Raw genomic sequence first — 25,403 nt, forward strand, 5'->3', positions numbered from 1 at the left:
TACTTCGCTGCCATGCGTAGCAAAATATTGTAGGAGTATTAAGTGTTGGCTAAGTCTCTTCCAAAAGTAATCCTGAAGCATTCCCACCAGCGCTCCTGAGATTTCAGGATTGTAAATTGGGCATGGACAAGCTACCCAGCTGTAAGAAACCTACCTAACAGAGCTGGGACTGGAGCTGGAAAGAGATGGCTCCTTATTTATACGCACAGACACGATCTATTGGGGTATTTTCCTGGCTGTATTTGTGAAGGACGGGGCAGGGGATCAATACCTGTAGGAGAGCACAGACGGTCTGGGACCCCCACACCCCTAGTGCCCAAAGTTGTAGCTTACACACACACAGCGATTTGCTATGGGCAACCTGGAGATATGCAGAAGACCCAAGAGGGGCAGTTCCCCTTCTGGTTATAGTGGGGGGAAAAAATAACGATGCCACCAATAATCAATAAATTCCTGCCTCTTACTGGACTGGGTTCATCTACCCACACCTTGATTCACTGTCACTGGCCTGCCTTTCCTATCCAGTTCAGTAAGGATTTCCACCTTCTGAGCTGTTCCGATTCACCCCGGTTGGTCTTTTACGGGAGCAGAACAGCCTGGAGGAAAGCCTGTATGCAGAAGTATGCTTGCAGCCGTTCAAACGTATTCCTAACACGCGCCTCGCACCAGCCTTTTATCACTTGGCAGTGGCTAGCATGGTCCGTTTCTCAGCTTCCCCCGGGATGAAAACCCTCACTGCAAGTGCTTCCCTCGTGCCAAATCTTTGTGCTTTTCTAGCTCTTCCTTCTTCACCTTCGTGTTTGCAATTGGGTACTGGCATGATTACAGAGCTAGGAAGCAATTTCCCCATCAAAATAGTTACCAAACTACAACTGCTTGTGAAATTAAATAAATTACAAGTCCTTTTACACTAACAAATAGGGGGGGGGGGGGGGGAAACCCGACCACTGTGATGTCTCACTTGCTTATAAAGGTACTCGCATACGGTTGAGATCTGATCTTGCAAGGGGCAACTTGAATGGGAATTAAAGGCAGTCAGACACGGCAGAAACAGTCCTTTAATGAATCGTGAGTAACCAGCTCCCTGTAAGTAGCGTCAGATCCTCGCTGCTGGATTAGTGCATGCTTGACAGGATTTTCAGAGCATAATAGACAATGAAACACCACCACCATTTAATCAGTCAGGATATACAATTACAAGGCAACTTAAAAGATCCTCATTTGTCTCAATTTTCAAAACCAGGATTCATTCCCCCAAGTGACCTGCCAGCTCAGTTCACATAAAGACTTTTAACCGCATCTCCCAGCTCTGTCTCGAGCACTTCAGACTCCAATCAGCGTGAATTTAAAGCAAGAAGAATAAACACTCCAAACTAGAGCTACACATTCGCGGTACCAAGTCAGGCAGCGTCAGTGGTCTGTGGCAGGCGAGAATTACCAAAATGTACAGAAATGCCAGATGTCATAGGGTGAGACAGCATAGTAAAGCCTATAAATATTCAAAATTATTTTTCCAGCATACATTTGTGATTCATAAAATGTGGAACTATAATGAATTTCAAATGCCACATAAATGTTGAAACACAAGATTTTCTCTGTGCTTTCATAATGTTTTAACAACGTATGTCTGGGTTGCATAAAGTTCGCATTTAACTTACGAAGGTGTGATTAAAACCTCAGTCTTTTAACCAAAATTACTGAATAAAAAGTAACGATTGCATTTTCAACTGTTTTCAAGTGAGAATTTATCTTCCTGTAGTGCACGCACAGGTGCCGTAAAAGGTTGCAGTATGTTAGAACTGCTCTAGCAAGGGTGAGAGAGCGGACAACTTTTTCTCTGAACAATTTTCACAGCGAGTTAACAAAAGCTTTTGAATGATGAATCCCTCTGGGGCGATAAACTTCATCTGACAAGCACCCATGTGAAGGAATTGCAAAAAAAAAAAAGTGCCTGTTCCCCAGCATTTGAAATGTGGGAACATTCAGTATGGTGGGTTTTTTTAAATATTGACCTTTTCCACCAGACACAGGGGAGGTTTGTTAGAAGGCAGACCTGGGATCCTGTAGCATCGCTCCTGGGGTCAGTGCAGCTCAAGAGCATCTTCCCAAACCTCTTTTGTGACTACACCACGTGCACATGTCCACGCTGTTGCAACTCCTACCCCTGACAGACCAGTAATTTCCCCGCTCCAGTTACGGTTTAGAAGTAAACCCCTTGTTGTGACTAACTCAACCTCTCCTCCCTTTCCGAAATCACAGCATTTGAATAACCATCTTAACCAAGACAGGAAAACATTTCAGGACAAACTAATTTAAGGGTTTAGTCCTAAAAGATACTGAACATCATCAGTTCTCATTGTTTTCATGTGTAAATAAGTACTTTTAAGCCACCTTTTGAGTGTAATCTCCAGCTGCCACTAATTATTTCAGAACACATTGTGAAGTAGGAACTATTAAGAAGGTTGAGAAAACCACTACTTTTTAAGATTAGACCTTAAGCTCAACCAGAACTAGCGAAAACGTGGCATAATCTCAAGCAGGTTTGTATTTTTCTATGTTGCTTTTGCGCTTCCTCTTCTTGGAGATGCAGCATGTATTTTCGCAATAAGTCATCCCAGGGACAGTACAGGCTCTCGAAAAGGCATATATGCAAACACTATTTAGGACATTGAGAAATACAATCAGTCTTTGTAGTGCATTTAGAAAAAAAGCTCTTTGGAACATTAACTGTAACATTGCAAAAGTATAGTATAATCACAACCAGTGTTCTAACATTGTTAATGAGAATTCTGATTTACAAGTAGGTCTCCTACACATTGTGGTCATTTGATCTAAATTACATTGTGGAAGTTACTAATATTTTAGGTCTGCTACTAACTACTACAGTTTTAACTGAGCACGCCACGGATAGACAACTATGTGCAGTACTTGGAAAAATACAGAAACACGACCCAAACTTCAAAACCACAGAAAAGTCTGTCAAAACAGGCTGGCAAAAACTTCATTACGTATTAAGTGCTGAGCACTGTTAAATCTGAGCATACCGTGGAAGAATCCATGCGCAGAAGCACAGGAGCTGTGTAAGCTAAGGGACTGAAAAGCACAGCACAAGGATGAGGTGTGAGATGGGCTGCCATGTTTAGAATTAAACTTGACACAAACACAGGTGTTAAAGAAACAAACCCAAATGATTACTTACAAAATGGTTGTGGGGTTTTTTTTTATTCCCATGTGTATACATTTAATGAACATATAATCTCCACTCTTCATTTTTGCCAAAACAGAACAAAGGACAGTGCTTAAACCATTTTCTCTGAAATCTAGTTTGGTTATAGAATATGCAAGTGTTTCAGTATCTTCCTTCAGCACTTCATAATCTCTCTTGTAGATAGGATAATGTTAACCAAAAGCTCTACAAAGATAACAAATGTAGAGTCTGCCTTCACTGTCAGAAACACTTATGAAAAATATTACCAAGAAGAAAATTTCAAGAGCACTTTAATATACAGAATGAGTGGCATAGATTTATGGGGCTTATTTTAAAGAGACAGCCTTTATTTAAAGTACTTTGTTTTGTAGATCTTATAAAGTAAACATTACAATACTTTTTCAGAAATATATTAAAATTGTTTAAATTTAAAAGGCAATTCCACTGGCTGATGGATATTTCTGAAGAAAAAAAAAAATCTAACAGAAACAGGCAGCTCAACTAAAACTAGATTTTAAACATTCTGTTTTGTCATTCCATCTCCTTTAAAAAATAAAAACAAACAAAGAAAAAAAGATATTTTTCACCCAGACTTCCTTTACAGCCATAAGGCAACTCCAGGAGATCTGAATGAGCTCCCCGGAGATTACAGATACTGTAACTGGCTGCTCCTCATGCTTTATAACACCCAAAGGTGCAACTATCCATTAATCACAATCACATTTGTGCATTAAAATATAAAACTTAAATTACAGATTTTAAAAATATTACTAATAGACTTCCCTATCATAAAATGTTTTACATTTACAGTACTTGAACTATTTCAGTTCTGGGTTGATGAGGTTTAAGCAATTTACCACTGCAAGAGTTAGACTCTGGAGCTCACAAACAGCACAACCCAACCAGGGGCAGCAATAGTCGGTAGAGTCATAGTGCAAATCAAAATAAGGAGTGCAGAATTGCACTAGTTGTTTACATTTCTAAAATATAAATGAACAAGACGAGATCTTATATTGTACATGCAATAAATTATAGTAAGCATATGACAATGGGGCTGGGGCATTCTACAATTTTAGCTGGTGTACCAGAGTTGAAGCCTGTGAAAGATAGGACTCGGTAAACAAAACATTTCAAAGCTCTGTTGTTGTAGCACTTGAACTATGCTTTCATGCTTTGTACTTCTGCTTCCCCGTCTCGCTGATCACACAGATATGCTGAAACAAAATAAAATAAAAAGTTCCTGTTAGAAAAGTAATGTAAGAGACCAATGTTTTACATATGTATTCAATAATGTGCTTCTGAAAAAAATGCAAGCATGTTATACACGTTTCAGTACAAAACAACCTTGTGATACTGTTTATGCAGAACAACTTAAGCCTTTTTTTGTCCAAAAATCTCATCATTGCCTTCTTTCTCCTCCCTCTAATTATCCCACCCAGTGTCTGATACAAAGTTGGTGGGACCCAGATGAAGAAGTAATGACTTAGAATAAAAAGTGAACCCCTTTTAACTTCCAAGGTCTCTCTTCTCTAATTCTTCTATAACTAAGCAAATGCATTTATTTGTTGTAGACATCTGGTAAGGTAAGAAACTTCACACAAACTTCACATTATTTCAAAGCTGACAGGAGATGCGTAGCCGCCATTCTGCATGTAGCAAAATAAATTTTAGTTTCATAAGAGCTCCAAAACGCTGTCCTGCTGCTCTAAGGTTTGCTCTCATCATTGCATCACCAATGGAACAGATTTGCACGAGGCATGATTTAGAGAGGAGGGAGAGTGACGTGAGGAGACTTCCCTTCTTTCCTCCTCCCTAGTTTTAAATGGACAAAAACATACGGGAAAAATTACTTACGTTCAAATCTCTAAAGTATTCATTGTAATCTAGGGCGTATCCCACAACAAATTTGTCTGGCACTTCAAATCCAACAACTGAAAAAGACCGTAAGTCACCAGTATGTTAGCAAAGAACTTCCTAGCGTTCACTACACCTTTTTACAGAGGCAATACGGAATTTTATAGATATGTATGCATCCTAACTCATTTTATTTCTTCCACTCAAGTACCCTCAGATTAATATTTGAGCTATTTTAAAATTTTAACTTACTTTGTTGATTTATTTCATCAACTAAAGCAAAATTAAATAGATGTATTTATTGGTTCCCACGCAGCAGCATGGTGCTAGCATGCAGTCTGCAAGAAATGAATGGAAGCACTTAAATCTACAGACAGGGTATTATTACCAGAACGTAAAATTCCTTGAAAATTTCCTGCAACTTTGTAAATACACTGAAAAAAAGCTGATACTTCCCAGCACTTCCTGCATGCTTGACGTGCCAGTGCAGAAGTAGTGGAACTGGTGAGCACAGCACAAGTCAGCCTCGCGGTACCGTTCAAAAGGCAGCACCTCTGGGAGCCGGACCTGCGCCTCCGGTAGGGCTGCAAGAAGGGTACCCAAAGGCATAACCAGTAGGCAGGTTCACTTGTCAGCTCCTTCCAAACTATGGGTGTGCAAGTCCAATAACACTCTCAGTGAAGGGCTGGGAGAATGAGCACGGAATAATGTGAATATCAGAACCACAGTACTGCAGGGAAACCAATCCTTCGCCTTTGAGTAACTGCCCAGATGGGACTCCACTCTTGCAACTCGCAGGCCACGACCTAATACATAGGAATACACTGCAGGACAGCTCTGCTAAAGCACGTCTTAGATCCTGATCCCTTGGTATAGAGAACAGTGAAGAGCAAAGGGGACCCTGTTCTTTATGGGGTCACTTGCAGGTTTCAGAAACAGGTGAGGGGGTTTGTTGAGTTGTATTGTTTTTTTCTTCACCCAGGGAAGCTGCCTAAAACAAGCACATCAGCTATTCCACAGATTGTCTAAACGGGAACAGCTTTAGCAGGACAGTTCGCGGGAGGTCAAGCAGTATCAGTCCAACACACTATAAAATGACCCAAAATGTAAAATAATATAAATCAGAAAGTAATATAAAATTTCCAAATGGCTTTCTCCCCTCATGCTAAAATGAAAGACTCCTGAGCACAGGATAGCTGAGCTTTCTCTCCCTGGCTACAATAAGGCTCTGTAAGGAAAATGGGGAGATAAATCATATAATTCAAAGGAAAGGCTGTGTGCATTTTTGGAAAAATTAAGGCTATGTTTAGCATCTACTTGGCCTTATAATACAGGGATATTACTGACTTCTTGTCTCTTCTTTCAGAGTTCACATGTCCTGCACTGAACAGGTTGTCTCTGTGGACAGATGGCAAAACAAGTCATCTGCTGCAAGATGCTCAAAAGGCAGACCATTAACCCAGCTAAGCCTATAATAAGATCTCGGGAATGAGGGGCATCCTTGACAGAGGGGAACACCTCAATTAAGCTTTTAAGGCACTGAAAAATTTCAGTTCCAGAATACTGTACAGCTGTGGAAATGAGGAGTAAGAGGATGCAATTCTGCTGCTAAAATCACTCCACTTCCGTAATGAAAGTACGTGGTCTAGATTAACAGGAATTTAGTCTCTGGAACAGGGTTAAAACACTTCCCAAGGCAGGAGGAGCTGTCACTCTGGTACCACTGTCTGCTCTGGATGCTATTGCTTTCTTTATGGTCTTCGGACAGACAGGAGAAGACAAGAAGGGAGTAATTCAGATGCCTAGACATAACCGGTTTTGTGCCAATTTAGGCATCTAGTCACTGTAAACTTTTATCAGACCTCCTACATTCCTGGGGACATCCAAATGGCATGAGGTGGCTAGCTTTAGACACCCGAATCACTCCCAAAAGTGTCAAAGGTGAATCCAGCAGATTCTGCTGACCAAAGCACTTGACAACATGCAAGCTGGGAGAATTTGCACATGAAAAGGGTGTAACCTGGACCAAAATATGAAAGTTTGCTTTTCATATAGTAAAATGTTACAAAAAGTTAAGAAAAAAAAGGATCAGACCAAATCCAGATTAACGTTGTCAAAAGACATTCCAAATATTTAAATTCCTTAAGTAAGAGCAAAATCTATCAAGAATCGTTAGTGAAAACTTATTTGGAACGTCCCTGGACTTTGACCAAAGGGTACACAATACATTGACATACTGGTAAAAATTAGTAATGGTTGTCAAAAGTCACTTACAGTCTGGCCGATATCCCACACTTCGAGGAGTTCTTTTTACCAACAAACTGTCAAAAAAAACCAACGTAAAACTGAAACATGGAAAAGCACCGGATACAAATATATGAGACTGTTTTGATGTCAGACAAGCTCAATTTGGCCTAAATGGGCATAACTGAAAGCATAACTACACATGTTTTAAACTATTATTTGCAGGTGCAGCTGATCACGATGACAAAAATCAAAACTTCCTAGAATCATGAATGGTTCACAGCCTAAAGGATAACTAACAGGTCTGCAAGAAAGAGGCTAGCAAATACTGATCTGGATGGATTTTCATCATGAAAAGTGACTTAATGGGGTTCTATGTGTGTTAGAAACTTAAGGCACAGTTTAGCTTATAGGTAAAGAGGCAACAACTTGAGCCAGACCAGCTGAGGTTGCTCTTTTCAAAAGCATTAGTATTATGAAGCAAAAGTTCAGCTGCTTGCACGCAACCTCAATGGCACTTGCGCAACATGTCCTCAACTGTTTTTCGCTGGCAGTACTAATTACCCCCATAAAGAAAATGTAATTGGTTGTGGTGATCAGGTAAAACAAACCAGCTCCACTTTTCCAGAATTAATAGTCAGAGGTGCAAAAAGCATGGACATACAGACTTGGGGGTACTGTAGTAGAGAGAAATGCCTTGCTAGTTTGATTCACTCATTATTCAGTTGAGCACTTCTACCTCTTAGAAGACAACCCCACAGGCCTGACATTTGTCTGTCTTTGAGATACAGAGACTTAGGGAGTAAAAGAAAAGGTGGTCAATGGCTGAGCGTAAAGACAGAGGCTAGCATAACTCTGTGCATTAAGCACAGACCTCCTTCCCTCCTGGATCACCTCTGAAGATGGGGCTTCATTTCTCAGAGTCACAGTTTTGATTTTAGATGGTTACTGAAACTTCTAGTTGTGAGACTTAATTTTTGAGAATTGGTGTAGGATTCGATCAAAGAAACCCCCAAATCATATGAGCATTAATTCATATCTCCCTGCTACAACTGCTTAATTGTCAGAGAGAAAGAAAATTAAAAAGAAGAGAGGCAAGTGAAGTAACTAAGAACATCACACTTAACACTATCTAAAATGATGATGTTTACCTGCTCAGGTCTTCAGCAGACGCAAATTACTGCAACAGGTTTAAACAACAGGAAACTGAACTTTGCTTATACTGTATTATAGTCATGATGTACACTGCAGTGTTAGGGCACTATTTGGTGACAAATGTTTAAAATTTAGCACACTTAACGCGGCCAGGGAGAAATCCTTGACAATCTCACCTTCAGCAGGTCACCTCTAGATTATTAGCAAGAAGAGCTGTTCTAGTACATCTAACAACTGCTTTGACATTGTTATGGCAACACAACTGATTAGATATTACACACAGCTCTGCTTTGTCTCTAATCCCCAGCAATCATTATGCTTTTATTGTAAAATACACAACCACAGCATAGCAGTGTAAAAGATGAAATTTAAAAAGAAGTAGGAAGAATGTCAATATTGGTTAATAATGTAATATTATCCTCAACACTTCTCGTTAGTTGTAAATTATTTAATTATAAAATGTTTTTAAATTAATTGATTAAAGATGTAACTAAGTAGAAAAGCCTGGAAGAGCATATGGCTGAGTGACTCTCACAGAATGACCTCTAAAGCTCAGCTGCACTATGCACACTACACAAACAATAATGTTAGTATGCAAACTAATTTAATTCTACAATTAAAGAACGCAAACTAAAAAAAGGTCTCCATTGCACAGGTACACCACTGCAGTATACTGATGTTGCAGATAGCACAAGCAGAAAAAAATGTTTGGATAGATACTACATGTACATAAGTAAAAACCAATGATTTTTTTTATCCCCATGTCTAGCAGGAGTCTACATTTACGACCTAAATTTGTGTTGAAAATACCTCTTAGAACTTGAAAGGGTATTTGTTTTAGGTCCAAAATATTTAAATTCTTCCATATAGTTCTAAACCTAAGTTGGACTTCAGTGGTAAAACCCCACAAACCTTACCATAATATGGTAAGGCAAGACATGTACCAGGCATGCACAAGCTATCCCCTTCTGAAGCACTGAAAGTCTTCCAGCAATAAGACTGGCAAAAATAGTGTTTCCACCAGCCTTAGCGAATGTTATGTTCTCATAACAAGCAAAAGTGCTTCTGGAGTTTAAACAAATACTGAACTCCAACAGATCACATCATATATGACTCCTGTGACTCCTGTTCCCTCCCGTTTCTCTTCCATGTCCTATACTTTTTTTTTTTTAAAACACTGTGTGTCATTCTTAAATTGAAATACAGCACAAACAATCATCATTAAAAGTTTACCTGGCTACTTTCACCATCTTTGGATTGTACTGCTTAAGTAGAGACAGCAACGTTTTCATTGTTTTACCAGTGTCAATTATATCCTGAAAATAAAAATCTAACGTAAGAAAGAATATTAAACATGTCAGAATAGCATTTTCAATTTTCTACCACAGAAATTGCTCATCCACAATAGCATGAAAATATGTCAAAATAACTGTTCGTAATCAAATACAGGTGACATGTAACACCATGTTGTGCTTATGCAACTATGCTCAGTAAAGCGATCACACACATTAACAATAGTTCTTAATTGTTGTGGATAACTATGACTTTGAAAGCAGTTAGTGAACTGTCACCTTCTTGGATCCTTTTGGAGATTTTATGGCTTCTGCTCCTTGCAGCTATTAGACGAACAATGTGTAATTCGAATATGATAAGAGTAACATCAGTCTTGCCATTGAGCTCAGTTACACAGACAGATGTATACAACAGAAAGAAAAGTAAGAACAGAAAATAGCCAGAACAACCCATTATTGCAATTAAAGAAAAAGGAGTGTAATTTACATTACAGATACAAGAAACAGCCAAAGAAATTGCACTGGAATATCTGGGTGCAATTCTAAAGTCTGTTCTCAAACACACTAAAATGAATTTTGACACACTATTTTAATCCCATCCACTGCACATGTAAGCAGAAAAAAGACTATAGAGCTTACAACTGAAGCATCAGAAATGGACTCCTCATTTGGACTGAAATTAATCACACGATCTTTAGAGGGACAGTCCTTACCCTGGCCTGAAAGCAAGGCTATTTGAAGTGAAGGAGGTAGATAACACAGAAGCAGCTATGTCCTGGTTTCAGCTTATTTTCCCATGACTCCCAATTAAAATAAAAATCAAACAAAAAACTCAGAGCACCCATCAGCAATACCATCTTTAACACTTAATGCTTTTAATCATGGTTATAAACTCAAGAAAAGTTAAAGACATACAGATATACAGACAAAAATAAAAGTTGGCAAATAAACAGAAGTAGCTACTTCCATACTCTAAACCAAAAATAGAATCTATTACTGATTTTGTATTGTGTGATTATCTGTTTATTGGAGGTGAATCTCCATTTTGTTCAGATGTTTTTGCACATTAAATGGATGCTATATAGAAAAGCCTAGTGCTCTGTTGAACAAGATATTAAACCTACAATAAATGTGCATTTTTATTGTTTGACAGTTAAAACAGTGATCGGTAAAAGGGTTCATATTTGACAGTGTACGACAAGTCACTGGATAGATGATTCACTGAACAAATGAGAAACTAACCTAGTTAGCTGTCTGGGACTTTAAAGACATACATTCATCTGAAATGGAGCAGATACATGATTAAATGCATCTGCCTATCTGAAGCAAAATATACTTCAGAGGACACCACTGGTCACACAGATGACAGCTGTATACATACTATTTTGGTAGGAGTTTTGGAACTGAATGTGCTTCCTGTGGAATAACATAACCTTCTCAAATTAAAAAAACGTACATAAAAAACACATTTTATGAGAGGAAACAGCCTTCCCTTTGGCTGCTGAATCAGTTGCCATAGCTGTTTCTTTGCTTACAAACAAGCCACTTCCATTATTTGGAGCCTTAAGACACCATTAGATTGCACGTCCATTTTTCCTGTCTACTGCTGCTGCTTCCCTATCCTGAAATTGGCAATCTTACTCAAGAACATCCTTTGTCAAAGCAATACTTACTGAACATAAGCAATGCTATCCATCAGAAAGAGGTATGAAAGCAAGAATTAAGCAACAGTACCTACTAGGAAATCAAACTGAGGTGTACTGTACCTGGCATCATCCAAAGAACCATGACAAGACAGAGGAATAGGAATTTAGCAATTAGGAATTAGCATTCTCTATGTCACTATTCTCTAAACGAATTATTATACAAAGGGACATTGGGCTTAGATCTGTTTTTCACAAATGTTAGGATATTCCTACTAGGAACCTCTTTCTACCCCTGCAGTTTAATTTCCTAGCTTGCTGTTATAAACCCAGAACAATAATGTGCTTAATATCACTTTGTTCAGGCTACTTTTTAAAATTTAAAAATAAAATATATATTAAAAAAATAAAATAAAAATTTAAAAAATAAAATAAAGACATTTTAGACTTGACAGAATCCCAGAAAACTGAAAGCAAATGCCAACAATTTTACATGGATATATTCCTTGTCAAGTGGCACTTGAATGCAATTTGAGAATTCAAAACACAGATCATTTCAAATTCAGAGCCCACTTGCAAAATTCAGGCCTGGAATCAGAAGCTGGAAGACTTGAAACTAGAAACCATAGGTTTTCTGGCTTAAGAACAACTTATATTAGAACTCTTTTAGCAGTCACACATTAGAACATCAAAGTGAAACATAATACTTACTTCTACAATCAAAACATTCTGGTGGAAAGAAAAAAAGAAAAATCTATTAATATCTAGAGAATATGCCATTTCTTATATATATTAATCTCTATAACTTACTAATTTTCATTGCAGTTAAATATTTGTACCACCATTTAGGCATGTTTACACACGTAACAGCAAATTCTATGTAGATAACATTTCTGATGCTCTAATAACAATCAGCTGGCACTGAGATTCTCCTCAATGTCTCATGCTGAGTACAAAGTGGTCTTTAAATTATCTAGACTTTGAGAATTCTAGATATATGCAAAAGAGATCACAACAGGGTCTACACAATTTGTGTTCTTCTAAAGCAAAGCGTGTCATACTCTAGAGACACGTGCAATTCTGTCATACCTACATCCTTTATATTGAACTGTGACATACATGCCTTAAAGATCACATATGTGTAAGGTGAAGGGGAAAGTAACATGTTCTGGCAGAGCAGGAGGCACTGATGCATTAACCCCAGACACATGGCTCAGTGATCTCTCTAGAGTCACTGGAGAAAAGCAGATTCCCAATTTACATTCTCCCATTTCCTTCTCTTGTCACTGCCTGTAACGGGAACCTCTGTTCCTAACCTGGGCTGCATGTTACATGTCTGGACAATATGAATTCCCATCACTACTTCAGTGAAACACCAATACAGCAAATAAATTATGTCAATCTCTTTTAAAGGTAGCTTGCAGACAACAACCCACACAAATTTATCCTTCTCAGGCACTGCAGAAAAGCAAATCCCCTGAAACTTGCTGATACTGAAGACAGTGAAGAGAGGTTTTTTGTTAAGTTCACACTAAACCTATGGCTTTGGTGGGGCTTATCCACTCTCCTAGTATACAGTGGCAAATATTTAAAATTAAACTCTTCTGTTTTCATTTTTTTAAACTCTACAATCTTCACACATTAAAAGAGAAGCCTTAAAATGATACAGGTGTTTGGGTTCTCTAGTGCTTTTATTTGTTTTTAAACAAAGCAGCATACCTTTCCAGTCAAAGTTGAGAGGTCATCCCCACCAATGACTTTTATATCTCCAGTTGACTGATCGTTCTAATAAGAAAGGGAAGGGCAAGCATTAGCATAACCAGAATTAAAGTAAATTTTCATCCAGTAAATATCAAAACAGCAAAGTACATAACCAGCGAACATTAATGCTTTCAGGAACACAGCACCAACGGTGTCTCTCTATTAAGAAATTACAAGTGGTCAAATTCAAAGATGGTATTTCAGACTGAAGATTGTTTGACAAGAGATCTGCATAAACGCAGGCACCATTTCTCATCTGTGACCATTACATCTAAATATGTATCTAAAAAGATATTATTTCCTATGCATTCCCTACAGATATGGAAATAAGACAAAAAGCGCTTCAGTTTCCAAGTTGCACGCTGCTATATAGCTGGTGATTTACATTTTAAACTTCAATGCTTTAGAAAACCTTACTCTTTGAATAAGAATAAACAAGAATAGCCAGCAAACAAGGGCCAGATTAATATTTAGAAATATAAGCTACGAAAATAGTGAGAAAAGCTTATGGTTGTCTAGTTTACAACAAGTATTAGTAACAAATCGTATTACTTCTTATAGTAATTAAAAGTAACATAGGTACACCATCACTATAACACAGCATTTTACTTCAGTAAAACTAAACTTTGATACAAATGTAAATGAACTGTTACTTTATAAAGTTAAAAACAGCTGCTAGGAATGCTTCACAGATCTTTGCAGTTCATTTAAAGTCATTCAACTGACTTTAAACCTTGACTGTCTCACAGTTCATATTAGATGTGATATGCTTATTATTGCACCACTTGCAGATGATGACATTATCCTACAATTTAATCATTTCAGTCAAAGGTTAGTATCGCTTATCAAACTTTTCCACATATCTTCCTTTTAGAAAAATGGTAGCATTTTGCTGCTGCACCTTGAAGCCCAAGCATGCTGCACAACTATGTAGAATATGTAGCAAAACCGCAGTTCCTTCCCAAAACCCAGAAATGACAGATGTAATAGAGAGGGGACCACAAGGGAACAGAGAGACAGCCACGTACAGCTTCCTGGCTTTACAGCCGCATGAAGACATATATTCGTGGTATATGAATTGTAGGCAAAAACTAAAAATGTTATCACAAAAAAAGGGATACAAATGATTTAGAGGCATGCACCAAGTACACACTGGGACGACAGTAAAGAGAACGTATTAAAATGCTTTCGACAGTGGTGTCAATGGTCTAGGCTAAAAGTGCTGACAGCTCTAGGCACGTAAAAACAGATGAAAAGACTTTCCTTTTAAGATTCCTATGACACAACATAAAAATAACCCAAATAAATTATTAGAAAAAGTATCTTTTCAGTTTTAGCCCATGTGTTTTAAAGAAAACATTAGTTTGAGTTATACCACTCTGAAATTACACTGAAGTGCCATGTTTCATTACTATAAGGAACATTCATTTTTGATAAACAGTCAACTGTTTCAGTGCTTCCGTAACAGTGCAAACAATAACTAAACAGAACAGCATCAATGTCACTGTGTTGAAAAAGTCCAAAAACAAAGATGTCCAAAATGATTGCTGCCTGACCCAGTATATACACACTGCTACTGAATGCCTGAGGTACTGGCTAGATCAGCCACAAAAATGTGACTCAGTTAAGCACTGTATTCATAAACCTAAAGGACATTACCTGTGTTCACCCTATCTTAATTGACAACTTCTTTAAGCTTTACCTTGTTTATGTTACAGGATTCTCTCTTTTCTATTTCTACACTAATAGGGATTTCATCCTCCTTCCATAGAAGGATGTAAAAAACCATCATTCCTTACAAAACAATGATGGAGAAAGATGTTACAGGTATTTGTTCCATTAAAATTATGTGCACAGACGACACACTGGTGCTCCTTGCTACTTGCATAAGATCAGGTTCCTGATGATCTGTTTGGCTACAAAGCAACACACTATACTCAAACAAAACACCACAAAACTGTAGGTTACTGTAAACCTTTGGATTATCCATATTAAAGTATGATGATCAGCAGAGAAAAAAACCAACCTGACCTACAGAAACTTCCCACCAAAACCCATACAAATTGCTACACTTTTTAACTCAAAACATCGATCTTCATTGGCATATAAACCTGCATTCCTATGCAGGTACTGAGTTCCTGAGCAATTAAAGGATAAAAAACAGTTAAAGAATTTCCGACAGTAGCTGTAACCAGATTTCCATTGGAAAAAACTTTGTTTAATAATTAAGCAATATTTTAATTATCTTCAGGAGCATTATTTCTGATTTCAGTACTGGTAAGACTTTAATGCTTTGTGGTTTAACATATAAAAGTTTTACTGTTTAGATCTGTTTTCACTGCCTCCCCGTTGTCACTGCTGGAAAACAATAATCCTTTACAAGAGCGTAACTCCTGACTCAAGTGACTCCAAGATCACCTTTTAAAAAGGCATTTTAGGGCCTTTACAGTATTTGCTATAAGGTTTGGTTAACAGAGATCTTTCAGAATACTACTGTGACCAGCCTAAGCAGAGTTTACCATGTACTCCACTGAAAAACCCTATTTTCCCAAGTGACAGTGCAACACAGCCACTGTCTTTTGGCTGTCCTTCATGACTACATAAGCAACACTTGCTCATTTCCAAGTTTAAATGCAGGAGACTGGTGAAAAGCCATTCTTCTTGTAGCACAAACAAAATAAACTGTTTGTCAAGAATACTGAGATCTGGGTCTGTTCACAAACACTGTCTTTCCATTTCTTAACAGCTTGCCAGATCATTAAAATTCATCTGTAAGGACTCGGAAAGCTGGAGTTATGAGCAAAGTTTAATCACAGCTTGATCATGTCAGTATTCTTAGAGAATTATTTTTGGGTGCAGAACAGTACGAACTTTGCATTGCAACACAAAAAAACTGCCATGTGCTTGTAAATACTAAATGATCGGTTTGAAACAAGAATAGAACCTCAATTACATCAATTTCAGAACCATTACACCAGTTCAGCTGCTTTGTTTATGCGACCAAGGTATTTTTAACATCTTTTATCCAGTCTGTAAAGGCAGGCAGCATGATCTAGTAATGGCATCCAAAGACAGCGACAAGAGAACTAGCTCCACGTTCAACTGTCCGTTACAGTTTGCGACAGTTTTCACATCACTAAACGCAGACCCCTCCATCTAGTAAAGCACAGATAAAAACCACAGAGCAGACTGAGCATTCTGACACTGCTAATGACAGAAGACCTAGTCAATCTGTTACATACATGTTCATGTTAGGACAATCTTACCCAGTCTATCATTATGCCATCGAAAGGACATAAGCCTGGCTATTAATAACCACCTAAGAGAGTCCCCAGAAATGAAATGCTCATAAATATTGTAGTGGAGTCATCAGGTAACAAGAGCTCCTCACTCATCTAGAACAAGAAAACATTCTTTTGTAGAATTGGCTGACAAAACCAAAAACCGTGAAGCCAACACCTCAAGGAAAACATTCTGCTTAGACAGCTTTCTGTCTAAATCTCTCCGCTTTTCTCTTCATCTACTCATTTTTACTATGAAAACAGGCTTTTAATTTCCATAAAACTTATTTTGCTGCTCATTCCCCTCTTAATATCATGGCACAGTAGTTCTGGGGAGTAATAAACAAAAGCAGCTGTGGTAAAGAAATTAACTAACACACCAGTATGAGCAAAGAAAACATGCATATAAGGCAGCTTTGCTTTTTTTTTCCCCAGGTGTTTCAGACTATTTCTCCAATAGTTTTTTCCAAGTTAGTCAGAAAGGAGAGAAAGGGTGTAGTCTTTATATTGTTTTTTAAACAAGCCCAGTAAGTTATTTGAAGTGTTCCTTGAAGAAAGCAGAAGATACACAATTTCCTCACAAAAAAAAAAATATATGGGAGTCATCATTTCCTATTCTTTAACATTATCCTGTAATAGAGACATTCAGCTTTCTGTTGTGGCTTTTACAGGCAGAATATATGGGCATGTGGTGGCTTAGTGGTTAAGCAGACTGGCAGGAGGAGCCTGAATCTTTTGGGGGGAGCAGAGGGAAAGGGTGTCAAACAGCTCTCGCCTGGTGATTTAAATAAGGTGCACAAGCACAGAGAGTGCCTTGTGAGATACAACCAAAGGCTGGCATGAACCTTTCTGCCCAGCCCTGCTTAAAGAGCATAGCTAAATTACTGCCTCGCGTTCAGCAAATGTGAATGTGGTTTCCAGGTAACCCCTGGACAGCCAGACGTGAGTGTGTATTGGGCAGCCAGGGCTGCTCCTCCTGCAAACAGGTTTGACCAAAGCCCCACGCAGTTCTGGGCTTCGTCGTGAAATGTTAACGGATTGCTCAACAACAATAATGAATTTACAAAGTTCTTTGACAGCCCAAACTACGTCTGCAAATAACTCCATCTCTGATTTCACAGTTTAATGAAATGAAGGATGAGGTTGAGTTTCCAATTTAGTAATCTCTATTTTTTTCTACTGGAATAAGCACTCATCTGCAACTGTGACAAGTAGCCTATACTGCTGACATGAATGTGAAGTTGCTGAGACAGAACTAACAGGATAACCTTATGACACAATTTATTCAAACCCTCTAAACTGAAACCAAAAAATGTAATTATTTCCATGCTACAGATGGTCTTATGGAACAAATTATAAATACCATCCTGAAAACACAGGACTAGGCTGTTGGTAAGTCAGGAAGCATACAGTCCTAACATACATCTGCTTCTTCCTTTCACCTGCACCACATAACCTCGTGCTTCCTTCTATAAAACTTACACAATACCTCAGGTTACAGAACGTTCAATTTCCCTATAAAGTTAAATCCCTGTGTTCAGAATGAAAATAAATTATTTTCCACAAATGTAAACCCAAGGCAACCTATGCCTAGTCTTGAAAAGGTTCTTTCATATTCAGTGGCCACTAATCATAAATCTAGGTTTACGAGTCTAGTATTTCCTCAAGGCCAAACACAACTGATTTTGTTCATTGTTTGGTTGAGCCAAACAAAAGATGAGATAGGTAACTCTGGTATAACCATTTTTGCAGCTTTCAAGTCTTCCTGCCCAATGAATGATGTCCAAGCCACACAAAAATGCCTAGAATTAATTTTCTGTAATCATAGTTGCAGGAGAATCCTCTGTATTATTCTAGAGCCATAGCTTTGGAGATGGGGCAGTGGGCAGAGAAGAAATTGTTTAACAAGTAAAGGACACGGAAAGAGTCTCTCTGCTCTGCAGAAGGATTTTACCGGGCTGTGGAGATATCAAGGCCTAAGAGAAAACAGGTCATATAATAAGGTAGAGAAAGAGTAAATTAGCTTGTGACTTTTAATTCCCTTAATTATTTGTTTAATGTTAGCACATTCTGGCAGTAACAACTTTAAACCACCTCTGTTAGTAATTTGAAGTTAGTCAAATTTATATAAAACTTGCACAGTACTGCAGAGATACTTACACAATAACTCTTCAACCTAATGAAGTCGACAGTCATGGGGATTGATTTGTCACTGTTTCTGTTCAGTGCTTTGATGTAGTCTAATAAATCAGCAAAAAATTTATAGCCACCCTTGAGTACACAGAGTGCTACAATGTGGTGTCCTCCCATGCCCTTCATAATTTCTCGTGCCAGTCTCTCCGTCCTATACAAAACCAAGAAAAAGTTAGCTGTTGCAACACATTTCATTTGCTTACTACAGCAGCAGCATTTTATACTGCGAACAGTAGCAAACACATGCATCAAACTTGGAAACACATTTTGCTCAGAAATATTTGCCTACCACTTCAGTCACTTTTACACGTTATTGGTCAACAAAGTTTTGCTTTTCAAGGTTAATCTAACAGTAGCACTGCCAAATGCCTTTGTTTTCATACGTCACACTCAGCCAAAGCAAATCTTAACACCCTGAAGCTGTTTCACTCTCAGATATGCGATATGAAACTGTTTTCTCCTTCCAAAGATAGGTTCAGCTTCCATGCAAAGAGCAACATAAGCTAACACAACCAAAAAGGCAGTAGTCCTCACTAACTGAGGAGCCAGAAAATTCTCAAATAGTAAACTGAAGAGTTTATTTGCCAAGCCAGAATGCCAGAAATTTGTCCTAACTGCAAAATACAATACCAACGAAGCAGAGCAAGAGAACACTGCACTGTTTTTCTGCAATCATTGTTTCTAAATTTATCTTGTAACTTATTTTAGAAAGCATGGTATGTATTTATTGTGTGCCAGCTGACAGCAGGTTTCTCAGGGAAAGCCTACCATTACAAACTTCACGGCAATTACTTAATGACATGTACTTTGTCTACTTTTTTCCTCTATATGGACTTCCAGCGCAATGTTTTAACAGTATTTAAAAAAAAATAATTTATAGGAATGTTTATTATTTCTAATCAAACAGGACCACAGAAAATCTAGATGCATTCCTATTCACAAGATCTCCAAGAAAATCCACCCAGCACCACTCTTAAATGGTTATCTATCTCCAACAACTGGTACACTGAATTTGTTGTTCATTTTCTTAAAGGGAATTAGCAAGTATCAAACACAAAATAAAACAAAAATGCCTTGTAGGCTTATGCACCCACTTCTGATCACACAAGATAAAACTTCCACAGCACATCACAGACTTCAGCAACCACAGAAGTGACAGATTGGTATTTGCAGAGGCTAATGTCTTTCCCAGAAGGTAAGAGAAAGCTGGATGTTACTTATCTACCATACAAACATGAGAAAGTCTAAGATGATGTGATTAATAATTTACTTTTATTAATATCCTAAGGAAATTCAAGAGACTGTAATTGTTTTCATACTGAACTGGCACAACAAATAATGTCTTCTAATTAGGTTTTAAGAAGGTAAAACATCAAACAAACACTGGAAAGAAAGTTGTACATTGCTATGCACCACAAAATTTCCACTTAGGAATTACGACAAATTTCAAAACAATAGCATAAGTGCAAATGTACTAACTCTTAGAAGCCAAACAAGAAAGAGTTAATTAACACTTGTACTTCTTAGTCTCTAAGTAAATGTAATCTATTTAGACAGTCACCAGGCAGCAAAAATATCACTAGAAGATTGTTTATTCCAGCGTCATGCAATCAGCTGGAGCAGTGTACTGTCTGAAGTCAAACAAACCTGTCCATGATGAGCCCATGAGGAATATAGACTTTTTCCAAATCATCTGCATAATGTTTAGGTATGCAGAACAAGTCCAGGTCGTAACCTTGTTCATCATCGCCAATCTGAAAAGGAAATAAGGTGAGATTTCTACAAAGCCTTATAGAAAGTCTGTGGTGAGAAACTGCATGTCCTTTGCTTTATTCAGTAAACTATCAAACCCATTACACTCACCAGGATCACATTACCTTCCCTTTCTATAAAAACATGTCTCACTGAACAGAGTGTAATCTAACAGAATCTACAGTTCACAAGAGTTGCTTGAAATATGACATGAGCCGTTACGCAATACAATGTGGGGAACAAATGAAGTCCTAACAACATTCTCTTACATCGGAGAGGGGGAAAATGAAGCTACTACACCTCAGTGAATCTCTTTATTTTATTAATGGAATAATCAAGGTGCTTTTAAACACCTTTGATTTTCCTAGTGTAATGCAAAACCTGCATTTGCTATTAAGCAAGCAGAGGTTTTGGCATGGACATCTTCCAAATCTCCACAACACCAAATCACAACAAAACACAGGAGCCAGTTTTCAGGACAAGACAAGACAGCTACACGAGCATGACAAGTTATGTTGCTGTGAAGCAAGCTTTCTCAGACCATGATCTGCAAACCGTTGAGGTTCAAGATCTTTCAGAATCTGAAATAAAAGCCTTACTTCAGCAACCTGTTCCACACGGGCAAATTCCCTGTATGAAACAGCCTGCAATATTAGCAAGTGTATATTAATTAGGACAAGGGATTCACATATGTATATAATTATACCAAACACTGCTGAGGTTCAGGGCATATTGTTGCAAGAGCATCAAGAATAGCCTTCACCGAACCTTCACCCGGCTTCAACTTGAAAATGACTATGTGTTTTTTAATTACTTGGCTCTCTGGTTATGCAGCTGAACACTATTATGTCTAAGTTAAGAATTTCAGAAGGAAAACCGAAGCTTATTACTGACAGTTCACCAGGGCAGGCATTTTAAGTAGTCATTTTGGGCTACCGCTGCCCTTGCAGGACACAATCTTATTCTGATGCCCAAGGAAGCACTTATCTAGCCTGTGATCAGCCAACTGTTTACATGGGGTTTTGTTGTGTAACCCCTAACGAGCACTTCACATGGGGAATTTCATGAGTATTTCACCCTCCCATCCAAAACAGACCCTGTATGAGCTACCCACAAGCCCAGCTCAGGCGTCAAGACCCTGATGAGGGTCCCTGTAATCCAGAGCGGGCTGTTATTGTAAGTAGTAAGACAGGTCCCTTCCGGAACATGTGGTATTTTCCTGTGGTTCAGACCCATGGTTGTATCTAGCGTGTCTACTAAACCTTCCTTTCTGCATTTGGTAGGGAATGGGCCCTTCCTACAGATTTTACCAGGTTTTTTATTGACTGCAGGGATTTACAGTCGAGACCTTGCGGCCGGCACCGCTCTCCGCCGTAAGGCACCACGTGTATTTCATGAGCACGCGGTACTGGCTTTAAAAAAAGAATAAAAATGAGTATGTTAGAGCCTTAGCGGATACGGTTATGATGAAAAAAAAAAAAAAAAATCCCCCGAATGCTCTTCCTCCAAAAACACATCCTAACTTCAACACTCCAGCGACCTGCACGGCACTCCCGCCGCTCGCTAACGCACCGGTGCCTCCCCGGCACGCCACGAAAAGCAACAGGAATAGGAAGTTGTGCCGCGCCGGCTCCTATCTGGTGGGAAGTTATTTCACCTTCATTTCTCAGGCGGCAACTCCGGCTCTCCCCGCCGTCCGCCGGGTTTAAATCCTCCCGAGACGCCACCCGTGACCGGGAACCCACCCCCGCGCTGCCCGGCGGCGGGAGGGGGCACGGCGGCCCGGGCACCGCTCGCGGGAAGGGAAAGCGCCTCGGCCGGGGGCCAGGGGAGGGAGCCCCGGGCCCGGCGCCGGGAGGCCGGGGCTCCCCTCAAGGTGACTCGGCGGGGCGGCGGCTCCCGCCGCTGAGGGACACCCCCCCCCACCGCCGCCCGCCCCGCTCCCTCAGAGATCACCGCGTTCTGGGGGACAGGCGGGACGCCCCCTCCCCTCAGCCGGCGCCGGCAAGGCGGGAGACACCCCCCTCGGGCGCCCGGCAGCCCCCGGCCCGGCGCGGCCGCGACGGCGGGCAGGCTTCCCCGCGGGGGGGGAGGCCGCGGCGGCGCCGGGGGCCGCACTCACCACGATGCAGGGGCTGGGGGTCGCCATGGAGCGGGGCGGCCCGCCGGCGGCGGCTGCGGGCGGCGAGGAGGAGCGGCGGCGGCGGCGGGCGGCGAAGAGCGGGGAGTCGCCGCGCCCCGCAGCGGCCCCGGCGCCGCCTCCGCGCTCCCCGCCCTCAACATGGCCGCGGCGCCGCCGCCCTCTGCGGCGGCCAGAGGCCTGCGCCGGTCCCGGCCCGGCGCGGGGGCTGGGGACGGGGAGGGGGACGGGCGCGGGGCGGCCCCGCCGGCAGCCGCCTCCCCGGGGGCGCGGAGAGCCGCCCTCCGCCCCGGCGGCACGGCTGCCCCGGAGGTACGGGGCGGTTGCCGCCCGAGGCGGGTCCCCTCTCCCGGCCGTGCCATCATGGGTCCCCTTCCCTCGCTGGGGCTGTCCCCCATCCCTGGGTCTTCAGAGTTGCTCTTCCCCTGCCCAGCACGATGTGGGGACGTCCCCTGTCCCTTCAGGTCTCCCTGGGAAGATCACTGCTGTCCCCAGGGTGTGTCATTGCTGTGATCCGAAACGGAGGACGGAGGATGCTCTTCCCACGGGTGTTCACGTCCCTGGAGGGGCTCCACGGACGGATGCCCCGTGCACGGCGGGAACACCCCTCTCCTGCCAGGTGTTGCCCAGGCTCCTTTCCCCCATCACCGAGGCAGGCCTGTCCACCGCCACCTTGAAGGAGGAAAGAAAAGGGACTGTCTGCATCACTTTGGCTCTTCTGTGAATCACGGGATCTGGTGGAGCCTCTTTCTCCCCAAGAACAGGAAATCCAGCCCGCCCCCCCCCCCGACACAGGCAGCTGCGGGTGTGGGGAAAATACACCTAAATACCCATCAGACGGGCACGTGTGGGCACCGGGGTGTTGGGGCACCGCCAGCCCTCGGGGCCTCAGGCAGGGCAGGGTCGCCTGCCTTGACCTCAGCACGCTAAGGACGCTAGCAGCTTTGTGTCAGGGCAATTGTGATAACCAAATCTCATGTTTCAGGGCTCCAGTTGATCACTCGCAGGGGTCGGGTCCCTGGGTGCACAACTGTCTTGAATATATTGTGGGATTTTTCTCCGCCACTTCCCTTTGTAGCCTTAGTGTGGTCACAGCTAGCAACCGACCATGGCTCTGACGGGGTGCAGGGAACCCTTAGCAGATGCTGTTCCACATCTGGCAGAGCAGGGAACTGATGTGCTTTAAAAGTAGGCCTGATGTCGGTAATGACTGTGCCTTTTCACTAGGCAAAGAAAGTCACAGGTGCCACTTCCCCACGCACAAGGGATCCCCTGCACCGCTGTCCCCTCCCTGCATGGCGTGGATAGAAGATGCACTTATTAAATGCGTTTATTAAGTGCATCTCCATTTGAAGGTGAGGCTGAATTGTGCCTCCAGATGCTGTCCATATCTTTAATTGTCTGAAGGAAAAATTTGATCTTGAGGTAAAATAATAAGAAAGCGTAGAAATGCCTGGATAGCTCCAGTGGTCTTAAATGGGAAGAAAAAACCCAGTGTCAACTTTTCCCGTAGGTCTGGAGTTAAGGACAATGCAACCAAACAAATGGAAATTCATGGTTTCTCATATTCTAGCTTAAACAATTATGTATCAGCTGAAGACTTTCCCCTTCTTTCTCTAAAGGGTGGAGACCAAGTTTTATTTTATGCTGCATAAATACTTGGTGTCAAGAAAAGGATAATGATTCTTAAAAATAACTTTATTCATAAAGAGCTGTAGCAATCAATTCCTGATCTACATCTAGCATTATTACTGTCAGCTCGGAAAGCACAACGAAATCAACTTAAGCGTTCCTTTGTATAAAACAACCAATTTAAGCAAATTTTAACTAAGCAAATAGGCACGATCCCTAGCGTATGTGGTATTGTTGCAGCTAGGTGCTCGGGAACAGTTTGGGCGGGTTAACTCTGGAGTGGGAGGAAGGAGCCTTTATCAAATTGCCTAGAGCAGCAGAATGAAATACGCCCTGCGGCTAACTAATATCAGGAACGTGTCATAGCTGGCCTATTTCCAGAAGGCTGGGAAAAACAGCAGCTGCCCTGTTAAGTTCAGGGAGAGCCTGACATTATTGGGCAGAGGGTAGTATCTGCTGAAAGACCATGCAGCCACAGAAGCATTTCAGGATCTGCTTTTATTTTAGTTACTGAAGACACTTCTCATTAATGACCGTTACCAATGTCTGCCATTAACAGCATCCAACGGCACCTTTCTGATTGCATGCAAAAGTTGGCTTGACTTCTGTGCGATTTTTCCCCAGCGGACCAAAGCGTTAGTCCCGTTTTGCCCTTCTGGGTGAGCAATTTCTTTGTTCCTCCTGCCAACCAGCACATTTCTAGATCCAAAGCATTCCTGGTCCCGCTGGCACCCCGTTATGGAGGGAAGAACAGATTTACAAAAGCAGAAATATTTGCTGATATTACAGGAAGTTGGTTAGCTGAGATCAGCAACAGATTTAGTAGATGACCAGTTTTGTTCTTGCTGGTACAGGAGCCACCGAGGTTTGCAGGGCAGGGTGAAGGGAGGGGGTTCAGAGGTATCTGGGAGCTGCACATTTTCTGGCTAGATGATGCATAAGGTGGGAGAGCCAATGTTCTGATTTCTCTGGTATGCACAGCTTTTTAGAAGGCGAAATAATTTAATAAATATGTTGTGTCTCTGAGTAGATTGCTGATTTCGTAACTGTTTTGTCCTCTGTTGCCAGTCAGGCATATCTCAGTGCCGAGGCCCAGTGAACCATGGCCTGTGTGAGCACCAGTTGCATGTAACTTTATTAACAGACTTCTAAAAACCTTGCTTGGTAACCACAAGCCCCCAGTGGCAGGATACCTGGAGATAATAACCGAGTATTTCTCATTTGGAAACACTTGGAATAGTGTGCTCT

General features: G+C 40.9%; 1 protein-coding gene across 1 annotated transcript; it reads right to left on the minus strand.

The window, feature by feature from the left end:
- Nucleotides 1–1,040: 1,040 nt before the first annotated feature.
- Nucleotides 1,041–22,559, minus strand: HPRT1 (hypoxanthine phosphoribosyltransferase 1). The gene is made up of 9 exons (XM_059824246.1): nt 22,506–22,559; nt 20,279–20,385; nt 18,599–18,782; nt 13,116–13,181; nt 12,108–12,125; nt 9,695–9,777; nt 7,337–7,383; nt 5,063–5,139; nt 1,041–4,422 (listed from the first exon to the last, which is right to left on the minus strand). The coding sequence occupies exons 1-9, from the start codon at nt 22,530–22,532 to the stop codon at nt 4,375–4,377; spliced, it is 657 nt and encodes a 218-aa protein (XP_059680229.1). The 5' UTR covers nt 22,533–22,559; the 3' UTR covers nt 1,041–4,374.
- Between the last annotated feature and the right edge of the window lie 2,844 nt (nt 22,560–25,403).

This window comes from Gavia stellata, chromosome 14 (assembly GCF_030936135.1).
Source record: "Gavia stellata isolate bGavSte3 chromosome 14, bGavSte3.hap2, whole genome shotgun sequence".
Taxonomy (NCBI): domain Eukaryota; kingdom Metazoa; phylum Chordata; class Aves; order Gaviiformes; family Gaviidae; genus Gavia; species Gavia stellata.